The sequence below is a fragment of the Zootoca vivipara genome, chromosome 16 (assembly GCF_963506605.1).
Source record: "Zootoca vivipara chromosome 16, rZooViv1.1, whole genome shotgun sequence".
Classification (NCBI taxonomy): domain Eukaryota; kingdom Metazoa; phylum Chordata; class Lepidosauria; order Squamata; family Lacertidae; genus Zootoca; species Zootoca vivipara.
The window spans coordinates 31,917,163-31,928,683 of record NC_083291.1 but is presented as its reverse complement, the minus strand read 5'-3'; the positions used below and the strand labels follow the sequence as shown (position 1 = coordinate 31,928,683).

The 11,521-nt window shown below is 49.8% G+C and overlaps 1 protein-coding gene across 5 annotated transcripts in view; it reads left to right on the top strand.

Annotated features, from left to right (window-relative positions):
- Positions 1 to 3,897: 3,897 nt before the first annotated feature.
- Positions 3,898 to 11,521, top strand: part of PNPLA6 (patatin like phospholipase domain containing 6) — an 80,485-nt gene continuing 72,861 nt past the window's right edge. Inside the window, exon 1 of one of the 5 annotated variants that reach the window (XM_035140609.2) lies at positions 3,898 to 3,920. Coding sequence is in view for 2 of the 5 variants with exons in the window: in XM_035140605.2 (XP_034996496.2) it covers positions 5,001 to 5,095 (95 nt within the window). In the remaining 3 variants the exon portion in view is untranslated. The other 4 variants (XM_035140605.2, XM_060268966.1, XM_060268967.1 and 1 more) reach the window with 4 other exon arrangements.

The window sequence follows — 11,521 nt, the reverse complement described above, 5'->3', positions numbered from 1 at the left end:
CATTCAGATTACCCCCCCCCCCGCCAGTTCTCCCTTGGGGTGATTTGGCGCCACATTAAAGAGCGAGGTAGGTTTTGCAGATTCTTTCTTGGCTTTTGTGAATTCTGGAGCCACTGCAGCTTCTCAAGAACAGCAGAGGAAACCTCCTGATATGTTGGCCGGAGCGCTGGAATATAATGCATGTTCTCATCTTGAAGAGGGAGGGATAGAAGCACAAACACGGGTGTACTGTGGTGTCAAGGTTGGAACATCCATGTTGCCAGAAACCTCGTAGCCAAAACCTGAATGCTGGTGGAAAGGTTGCTTTGATGAGAGGAGTTAGTTGGCACCATAAGGTCATGTGCCAGCTCCTGGCACCAAATGCTAGGCAGGGGAGATAGGAGGAGCACATGGTGCAAGAGAAAGCAGACAAGCAGTCTGCAGTGTGAAATTGTCTAATCCCAGTTAGCTTAGACTCTGGGTCCTATGAGGCGGAGATTGCCCTTTCTACTGCTGATAGCGTCAGGAGCAGAGAATTCCACCCTTCTTTCTCTGAATTGCTTTCTGTGAGCTTGTCCCTGCGTGATTGTGCTCGAGACAAAAAGCAATATATTCAGCAATTCCACCACAGTGCTTGGCACAATTTACCACTTGCTTTCTCTTCGCCAAAGGAGGCTTTGCAGCCTCTTGGAGAATTCGGGGCGAGAGCAGGAACTGGCCTAAGAGCAAACAGGAATTGTAAGGGTGACTCCCTACAGGGAGCCAGCCCCCACCATCCTGACTTCCACCTCGCCAAGCACGGAGCAGCAGTGGGTCTGAAGCAGCCAGGGCGGAGGGGAAAGACTCGGAGGAAGAGAGAAGCCAGCGTGCGGAACGATGGGAAGGCTCAGGGGAGGAGAGATGTAGGCAAGGGCTCCAGGATGCTGGGGAGCCATTCTACTGCCTTGAGCAGGAGGAGGCTGAGAGGGTATCGCTCCTTCCAGCGCAAGAGTTAAGGAGAGCACCGCGATGCAGGTCAAGGGGGAGGCGTTTTGGGGTGCCCCGACTACTTTGCTGGCGTAGAAGCAGGCGTACGCCATTGCCGGATTCTGATTCGGAATGAGAGGTCATGTTTTAAGCTGTCTCTGCACTGTAAATACTTTACACAAGAAAAGTCTTTAAAGACAAACTGGACTCAAGCGGAGTTACTCTAGAGTAGCCACGACGACCCTCTGGCAGGAATTATTAAATTTGTTGCTCTAACGGGTCGCTGTTTGTGCTGAAGTTCAGTCAGTCTGTTCAAACACGTTGCATTAAACCATAGCCTATCACAATCTAAACTAAAGCAGGAATGAATGCAGCCAAAGGCATTATAAAATAAAATGGGTGGGTCGATATTGCGCGAGAAATGTGATGAAATCAATAAAAAGCGACTTAGTAAAATCTGGGAGTTGACCCAAAATGACCAATCCCAGCTCAGCCAGTAATGTACCTAGGCTTGAGTTTTCATCATACCAGTTCCTAATCTTATTGGTAGCCATAATGAAGCAAAAATAAAAATGAGACAATGTAAACACTCCGGCTTCTTCGGTGCTATCTTGTGTGTCTACCTTGTGAAATTTGGCTAGTTCTTTTGAAACGTGGCTGCTCTTCTTGGTATCTTAATATCCTTAAAAGGCAGGATGTTCTGCTTGCGGCACATATTTGCGAGATGAACGTATCGGCAAGATGCATGGGCGTAGGCAGGGGGGCAGGAGGGGGCAATTGCCCCCCCAGAAGCAAAGGCTGAGGGGCGCAGCAGTGCGGCAGCCCCAGGCTCCCGCTCCCGGCGCGAAGCTCCAGAGTCGCGCAGGGAACGTGAGCCTGTGGCTGTGTCCTCCGCGCCTCCCAGGTCTTCGGAGGAGGCGGCCCCAGGCTCCCGCTCCCAACGCGAGCCTGGGGCCGCCTCCTCCGAAGACCTGGGAGGCGCGGAGGAGGCAGCCACAGGCTCGCGTTCCCGGCGCGACTCTGGAGCTTCGCGCCGGGAGCGGGAGCCTGGGGCCGCCTCCTCCGAAGACCTGGGAGGCGCAGGCCATGTGGCCCCTCCCCTCTTGCCCCTTGCCCCCCCTAATTTTGATCCTGGCTACGCCCCTGGCAAGATGCATCTCTGTAACAACTTGTGTCAGTGATTAATTAAACAGATAATTGGGTGGGGGGGGCGGGATTCTTAGCCACATCTCAACCTCAGTGGCAAGGGCGCATCCTGGCTGCAGTGCTTTCAAGAGCTGTAAGAAAGCATCAACTGGAACATAGCAAGAGAGTTCCTTTCTCCAACAGAACTTGTCAATTCTCAATAAGTAACACATTCTTTTAAGAATTGTTCCACATTCTTAAAAAATATATAAGGGGAATGTCCTTCATGGTTGTAATAGATGCATAGTCATCCTGCATAAACATTTGTACACCATTTGAACTTCTCAGCTAAGACAAGACCTCTCGGGGGGGGGGGGGAGGGGAGGTCTCAGCAGCCAATGGTTTCAATGCCAGGAACAGCTGAGAAACCATTATTCTTGCTGCCATAATTTAGCCAGACAATGCTGTCTCATCCCCCTACCTTATGTCCAGTAATTACCAATTTGGCCAGTGTGGCGTTTGCCCATTCCGTGTGATTACTGTTTGCACAGGGGGGTGGGAATGGTAAATGTAGATTGACCAATGAGAAAGCTCAGAGGCGGAGCATACCTGGTTTTGAGGCTCAGCCCAAGGGTTTTACCATGGGGGGATAGGAGAGTCAGAGTCAGACAGAGCAAGTAAAAGTCGAATAGAGCGGTTGTGACGTTTAGAGTGAGAGACAGGGATAGAATGGACAGAGAAGAGGGTGACAGAGTGAGATAGTGCCGCATGAGGTAAGGGAGCACATTTGAGAAACCGTTCTGTTGTTGTTTAGTCGTTTAGTCGTGTCCGACTCTTCGTGACCCCATGGACCATAGCACGCCAGGCATTCCTGTCTTGCACTGCCTCCCGCAGTTTGGTCAAACTCATGTTCGTAGCTTCGAGAACACTGTCCAACCATCTTGTCCTCTGTCGTCCCCTTCTCCTAGTGCCCTCAATCTTTCCCAACATCAGGGTCTTTTCCAGGGAGTCTTCTCTTCTCATGAGGTGGCCAAAGTATTGGAGCCTCAGCTTCACGATCTGTCCTTCCAGGGAGCACTCAGGGCTGATTTCCTTAAGAATGGATAGGTTTGATCTTCTTGCAGTCCATGGGACTCTCAAGAGTCTCCTCCAGCACCATAATTCAAAAGCATCAATTCTTCGGCGATCAGCCTTCTTTATGGTCCAGCTCTCACTTCCATACATCACTACTGGGAAAACCATAGCTTTAACTATACGGACCTTTGTCGGCAAGGTGATGTCTCTGCTTATTAAGATGCTGTCAAGGTTTGTCATTGCTTTTCTCCCAAGAAGCAGGCGTCTTTTAATTTCGTGACTGCTGTCGCCATCTGCAGAAACCGTTCTAAACATATTTAAAACTTGTTTGTTCTTCAATAAACTTTAATCTTCGTTGTTGACTTTACAATCTGACTGAGACTCAGTATTTCACCAGAAGAAACCTGGTTGGTGGCAGTGGAAAAATAAAGCAGTAGTGTACAGGTCAATAGTCCGTGAAACGACCGGGGACTCTGTATGGGTGCCACAGCCAGTAATTACCAATGAGGCAAGGTGAGGCGACCACATCAGGTAGCAGGATCCGCGGGGGCAGATCCATCCTGCAAGGAATGTGTTGCCTGCTGCAGCAGCGGCAGCAACGGTTTTGTCTTGTTCCTTGGAGGCCGGATCGGTTGCCTCCTTGCCACCTCTACAGTGGTCTCTCAAGGGGCGCAAATTGCAAGAGCTGCTCTCCTCTGCACCCACCCAGCACAATTCAGAGTGAGCCCCTTGTTCCCTGCACCATGGCAGCCTTTGAATCCCACATCAGCTGTCGGGTAAGGTTGATTTTATTCCTCCTCCCTTTCCTGAGACAGATCTTCACCCTTCTTCCCTGGCAGGGGGACGGGGAGTTATTTTGTGGTTTGCCTCAGGTGACCAAATGCCCTGCGCCAGCGTGGATCAAAGGCATAGCAACATAAGAACATTTCGCACACTGTAACTAACCGCAAGCAGCTGCTGTCGTGCTCCTGTGTGTACCTTGGTTCTCGAACGCAGCATGGTTTGCGAACATTCTTTGGCACCTGAACATCTGACACGGCTTCCATGGATTCTGATTGAGTTCAGGAAGCTCCTGCAGCCAATCGTAAGCCAAGCCTTTGTTTTCGAACGTTTTTGGAAGTTGAATGGGCTTCTGGAACAGATTCCGTTCGAGAAACAAGGTACGACTGTATATGAACAAATGAGCAATTTTAGTTAATTTGGATATGCAGAAGATATTAAAAATAAATTTAAGGAACCGCAGAAAGAGGAGGAAATAAAGCTTTGAAATGTTAAAATGATTGTAAAATTAGTGACATGTATAAATCTTAAAAGCATAAATAAAAAAGGAAAACGCATTGTAAACTATATGAGATATCGCGCTTGCGAAAACGGAACTCAGCAGCGCCATCTGGTGTCACAGTGTTGTAATACACATGCAGTGCATATAAAGCGCCTTTTCTTTACCCATCTAGCTGACTTTTTAGAGAGCGCAGCTGGTTGCATGGTGCTGATAATGCCAAGGTTGCAGGTTTGTTCAACTGCATCTGCCTGCATTGAAGGGGGGTTGGACTAGATGAGCCTCAAGGTCCCTTCCAACTTTACAATTCTCTGATTCTCTACTATAGGCCAGAGAGAAAAGTAGATGGGCGGGCTATAAATATATTATTATTATTATTATTATTATTATTATTTAGACAACAAGCCCTAAGCGCTGCAACCTTCCTTCCTAGGGGTATGGCTCCACCCCACCCCACTTTTTCTAGACCCTTTCCCACAACCCTACAAAATCCGCTTCTAAGCCTTCCATCGCGTCTTCCCCGCCTCTCTGCCCCTCGCAACATGGCGGCCGGCTGCGAGCTCGGCGACGCGACGCGATGATGTCATTGGCCAGGGCGCCGCTACGAGCCGGAGGCAGAGAGAGGCATGGGCTTCAAAGGGCCGCGCTGCGGATCGGAGCCGGCGGCGGCGGGTGAGTCTTAAGCGGATAACAGGAATTCCTGAGGGCGGGGGAAGAAAAAGAAAAGCTGGAGCCCAGCGCTAGGGTCCCGCTCGGTAACGTGCGAAGAGACGCAATGGAGTCTCTGAGCATACACAGAGTGCGCGCGCGGATTCCCCGCCACCCGCTCTTCCTTCAGCCAGAAACACCTTTTCAGATATTTAGTCGCGTGTTTATTGCACGTGTACTCCAGCTTTTTCTTCGTGTACATCCCCCCTCCCACATACGTTCTTAGAAGTTGAAGGGACCACCAGGGTCATCTAGTCCAACCCCCTTTCGCCCAATCGCTCGACCCCTTGACTTAGATCCATAGTCTCGTGCTCTACAGACTGAGCTACCCACCCCCTCCAGATTGAATCCCCACTGCAACCCTGTGAGGTAGGTTAGGCCGAGAGACGAGGCAGTCAGTGGCTGGGCCAAGGTCACCCCTGAGAACTTCCTGGCCCAGTAGTGGGGGGGGGGGTTTGAACCCGGGTCTCTCCCAGGGCCCTAGCCCGACACTGTAACCCTGACCCTTATACCTTGCGCTGAAATGGGGAGAGGCTTTGAGCTCAGGCCGCTCTCCGTTTGGGAATTTTAAAAACCCAGCCAGGGGTTGAGTGATGGCATGGAAGAGCCGTCGTCGCTTGGGCAGAAATGAGTGGGTGGATGAGTGGGCAGGGGCATTGCCTGGCATGAAGCCGCAGAGAGAAGGCTGGGCCCCCAGCCAGGGAGTAGGAGTTGTGCTACAGACTTTCAGGTGCTGGGGTGGAGACTGCCATGTACAATCCTGGTTTCTTTTGCCGCCTACCTCGTTTTTGGCAACAGAGCAGAGCCTCCCCACGAGAAACTTTGGCCCTGGGGTCTGAACCTTCCCCAGGCCTGGGTCATGCCAATGGAGATCGAGACCCGCTCTGGGTGAGGTTGAGGCCAGCCGGCCCCCTCCGCTGCCTGGCTTGGCTGCTGCCCAGGTGGGCCAGGTGATGCATGGAGCACAAAAGTGACACATGCCCTTCTGGAGCTATCAGGTGGGCAGGGGGACGCAGCTGAAGGCAAAAAAGGTGGGCCAGGAAAGACTGTGCCAAAGACTCCTGCTGGGGCGGGGGGTCTGATGGGTGCAGCAGAAAGTGGGGCCGGCTGACTGTCCAGATGAGGGTCAGGGCAGCTGCTGCTTTCACCCCCCCCCCCCCATTAAGTGACCCAGGGAGGGGTCCGGCTGACCAATCCCAGCCTGCTGGTGGTCCTGCCCAGCTGGGTTGGTGCCATCCAATGAGGGCAGGGGGTGTTCAGTGGGGCCCTGCACAGGAGCCAATATTTCAAGCAGGCCGCGTTGCCTGGCAACCTGGACCCCTTCCAGCAACACGTGCCCAGCCTAGGCTCAAGGTCATCTGTTTATCATCATCAGATGGGCACGGATTGGCTTTTGTCGGTGGCGAAAAGGGCAGAGCGTGATGAAATCAGACTGTCCAAACAGGCCAGGAGAGGGTGCTATATATGCAGGAAGTAATTTTTAAAAAAACCCAGCCAAGCAGCGGCAGAGGAAGGAGGGAAGGTATGGAAGAGCCCTTGCCTGGATGTGGGTGGGTGGGCAAGGGGCATTGCCTGGCATGAAGCAGCAGAGAGAAAGGCTGGAAACCCCCCCCCCCTCCCCAAGCCAGGGAGTAGGAGTGATATAAATGCAGTCAGTAAGGAAATAATTATCCAGGATCTTGTTTTCATTGGTAGGAAAATCAATGTGCACTTGCAGGGGGAGGCTGGTTCATATTGACAACTCAAGGGGCTGACAATTAAACTTTACCCTGAGGACACTGTGGCTCAGCCTTTCGCTCCTCCCTGGGCCATCCTGCTGTCAGTCTTGGAGGACCTGCCAGGCAAAGAGAGGTTTCTCTTTAATCATGCCTTGGGCTCATTAACATTCTGCGGCTTTTTAAATGTGTTTGCGGGACGGGGTGGGTGGGTGGGTGGGTTACGGGTTGGTTTTTGTTTTGGTTCTTTTTTATTAGGTATTTTGTGTTCTCACTTTGTATTTTCATGTTGTGAACTGCCCTGTCTGTGATCTTCAGATAAAAGGTGATTTAACAACAACAACAACAACAACAACAACAACAGTTATTTGTTGATGATCAGGGGTTATATTGTTATTTATTAATTAAATTTCTATAACACCTTTCACCCAAGGAACACGGGGCAGGGTGTGTGTGTGTGTGTGGGGGTATTTATATTTATATTTATATTTATTTATACAAATTTATTACAAGACAGAAAGGCAGGAACTACCGTATATTCCGGCGTATAAGACGACCCCCAACGTTTCCAGTTAAAATATAGAGTTTGGGATATACTCTCCATAGAAGAAATACGACCCGGCGTATAAGACGATCTCCGACTTTTGAGAAGATTTTCCTGGGTTAAAAAGTAGTCTTATACACAGGAATATACAGTAGGTGCCTGTGCTGAATGAGGAGAACGTCCTTGCCCTAATAGTACGGTACCCAGGAGCTACCGTATGTGCACAAACCGTCGAGATTTCCTTCTGTGTGAATGAGATCCAGAAGACTGCCTTGGGGAAATCTTTTTCAGGGATTCCATGCCTCCTTCTGCATACTGTGGTGAAGTTGCTGCGCTTGTTTTTTGGTTACCTGTTTAAGGTGTGTTAAACAGGTGCATGATCATTAACTGACAGTTACTTATTGCTAGGGTTGATCTGAAACGTTTGTACAAATTGCACTGGCATGCATTTGCTCGTTTTACACAATTTGCTCCTCTTCCACAAGTCCCAGTGAGGGGCAATGGCAATAAAGCCTTTTGGTGTTCAAGATTTTACCAAGCATGGACTGCACACTTTAAAATGGGCTCTGCCATAATAAGGACAAAAGGGTGTTTTTTCCTTCTTTAAAGAAAGCTGAGATTCGCAGAATCCTTATTTCCATGCCTGGCACTACATTATGTGGATATATGTTTACACTCCTGATTATAGAATTGCAGAGCTAGAAGGGACCCTTGTTGTTATTGTTGTTTAGTCGTTTAGTCGTGTCCGACTCTTCGTGACCCCATGGACCATAGCACGCCAGGCACTCCTGTCTTCCACTGCCGCCCGCAGTTTGGTCAAAGAAGGGACCCTAAGGGTCATCTAATCCAAATTACAGGGACCCTGGCAGCTCTCCATCTAATTTAATGCAGCCCTCAGATTAAGGTGAAAAGCACCTTGAGAGCAATCAATTCCCAAGCATTGTATCTCTTCCTTTGCAGTCTTGCCAACTTTTGGACCTTGCCTCATTCACTGCCAGTTTGGGGCCCGCCTACTAGTGCAGGCATCCCCAACCTGCGGCCCTCCAGATGTTTTGGCCGACAACTCCCATGATCCCTAGCTAACAGGAGCAGTGGTCAGGGATGATGGGAATTGTAGTCCAAAACATCTGGAGGGCCGAAGGTTGGGGGTGCCTGTACTAGTGGTATGTACAGCCTCTGCAGGGAGTTGCCCAGTAGGGAATGCAGAAAATGTTGCCTACACCTCAGTGAGGGGCAAATGGGGCTCTTCTGCTTGGGAAGGGTGGCCCATCTAGGAGAAGGAAAACTCTGATCCTAAACGTCTGCTGTTTTGTGGGATATCTTCGGGAGAAGAAAAGGAGTAAATCCTACACAAATCTGGAGTGGAGTCCCTAAGACGGTTGGATGGTGCCTTGTACGCCTCCTCCCGGCAACTCCTACAGCCAGACTGGTGCCAAATGTTTTTGTTTCCCCCCCCAAATAATTTTTATTGGTTTTACAACAAGAGGGGAAAAAACAAAACAAAAAACCAGGAAAACAAACAGCACAATAAAACACAATAACATAACAATAAAAAAGGAAACACAAAAATCCAAATACACAATCTTTTTCTTTTAACATTGTAAGAGGGGACTTCCTCGAGTTCCCTCCATCTGCGGTTCATTTCTCCTTTATCTTTAGCAATTTCCAATTCATTTTTAAAAATTCCTTACAGTTTCAAATCTCTCATATATCTATTTAAAGGTAAAGGGGACCCCTGACCATTAGGTCCAGTCTTGACCGACTCTGGGGTTGCGCGCTCACCTCGCATTATTGGCCGAGGGAGCCGGCGTATAGCTTCCAGGTCATGTGGCCAGCATGACAAAGCCGCTTCTGGCAAACCAGAGCAGCACACGGAAACACTGTTTACCTTCCCGCTGTAGCGGTTCCTATTTATCTACTTTCATTTTGACGTGCTTTCGAACTGCTAGGTTGGCAGGAGCTGGGACCAAACAACAGAAGCTCACCCCGTCACAGGGATTCGAACCGCCGACCTTCTGATCGGCAAGCCCTAAGCTCTGTGGTTTAACCACAGCGCCACCTGGGTCCCTTATCTATTTACTTCACATACCGTATATTCCGGCGTATAAGACGACTGGGCGTATAAGACGACCCCCAATTTTTCCAGTTAAAATATAGAGTTTGGGATATACTCGCCGTATAAGAAATACAACCCAGTGTATAAGACGACCCCTGACTTTTGAGAAGATTTTCCTGGGTTAAAAAATAGTCTTATACGCAGGAATATACTGTAATTCCCAAATCCACAGTTTCTATACACTTCTAAATCTAATCTCAATATACAATTTTAGCATATTTTTTAAGATAAATTTTAAAATCTTTCCACTCTTCTTCTGACGCTTCTTCTCCCCGGTCGCGAATTCTCCCAGTCATCTCAGCCAATTCCATATACTGGTGCCAAATGTTTTGCTCTGCTTTCCTTTGGACCGGGGGCGGTTGTTTTGTCTGAGCAGCCCAAGACCTCCAGACACACTGCCCAGGCTTTCATCCCATGGAGGTCACTTCAGTGCTTTTAATGCAGAGGTTTGGCTTCACCCCCAGAGGCACACTCCTTTGTCTCTTGAGACGGATGCCACCACCTACAAAAGTGGCCTCCCTCCTCCTCCCATGGGAACTTTTTGCATGACGTAACCTGGGGTGGAGATGATGCTTCTTGGCAGGGATCTCCTGGGACCTTCCTACCCCATGAGCTCTTGAGATGTGGTGTCAACCTCCTAGCTCAGGCTTCCTCAAACTCGTCCCTCCAGCTGGTTTTGGCCTACAACTCCCATGATCCCTAGCCAGCAGGACCAGTGGTCAGGGATGATGGGAACTGTAGTCCCCAAACATCTGGAGGGCCGAGTTTGAAGAAGCCTGTCCTAGCTGGCCCCGCTCTTGCTGGTTCTAAGGTCCATTGTTGCCCAGCAGCTTTGACACTCAAAAGGAGTGCGAGAGAGGGGGTCGTTGCAGACTGTGCCTCCTCTGGTCCCAATTCTTCCCTTGCCAGTGAGCCCTTTTGCAGGCTCAGAATTTCCAGGCCCCTTCATACATTACAAGAGCCAAGAGATGGACCCGAAAGAATAAACCAAAATCTATAAACTTGGGGCCTTGAATCCTCTCTGTGCTTTGGGATTTAAAAAGCTGGCAAGTTTGCGTGCGATTCCAGCTCACCGGCTTTAGCCCAAGGTTGGTGTTCTCAAGTTCCTCTGATCAGCAAGTACCGTCTGATAAGCAGGAATTGGCGTCCGCAGTGATTGGATTTCTTTGCCGGAGAGTACTGGTACTGTATTTAGGATTCCTTCTGCTTTTGCACAAAAAGAAGAGAAAAAGAGCTTTATGACTTCATCTCGGTGTCAGTTTATGGCTGTGCAAGGGAAATTCCTTTCTCTACCCCAGGGGTCTAGGCTTTGTGTCCAGTCCTTTGTTAGGGCTTTTGCCTGGCTGGAGTGTGTTCTTGTAACTGTGATTGTGCTTCTAGTTTCCGGTATGGAGAGGGGCAGGGTGGAGGCCAGTGGGATGTGCAGAGAAACCTCTGGCTTTCCTACGGCTGGGATACAGCTCCTGCTTCACTGGTGAGAGTTCCATCCAGAGTATTGCCTCAGGAGAGAAGGCATCCCTTGGGCTGGAAGAAGTTTCCCCAACCCTCCTCAAATTCAAAGTGCTGGTTTTGACCTATAAAGCCTTAAATGCCTCAGGACTTCAATACCTCAAGGGCCACCTCTTTCCATATGAACCTACCCGGACCCTGAGATCATCTTCTGAGGCCCTCCTTTCTGCGCCTCCTCCACGAGAGGTCTGGAGGGTGGCAACGTGAGAACAGGGCCTTCTCTGCAGTGGCTCCCCGTCTGTGGAATGCTCTTCCTAGAGAGGTTCCCCATGCGCCTTCATTATAAAAATGTCCCAGATATATAAATATAAATAAAGCAAGCAGGTGGTGAGCCACAGAAGCCGAGTGAAAGGCTCTGGCAGGTGCGCATGAGGATGTTAGGACACGAGAGCTGCTGTTCCAGGCAAGAACTTACAGAACGAGTAACCCCGAGCTAAGCTCTTGCGAACTCACTTCGCCTCTGCTTTGTTTTGCATGTTCAGCAGAGAAGGCAGGCTGTGCGAGAG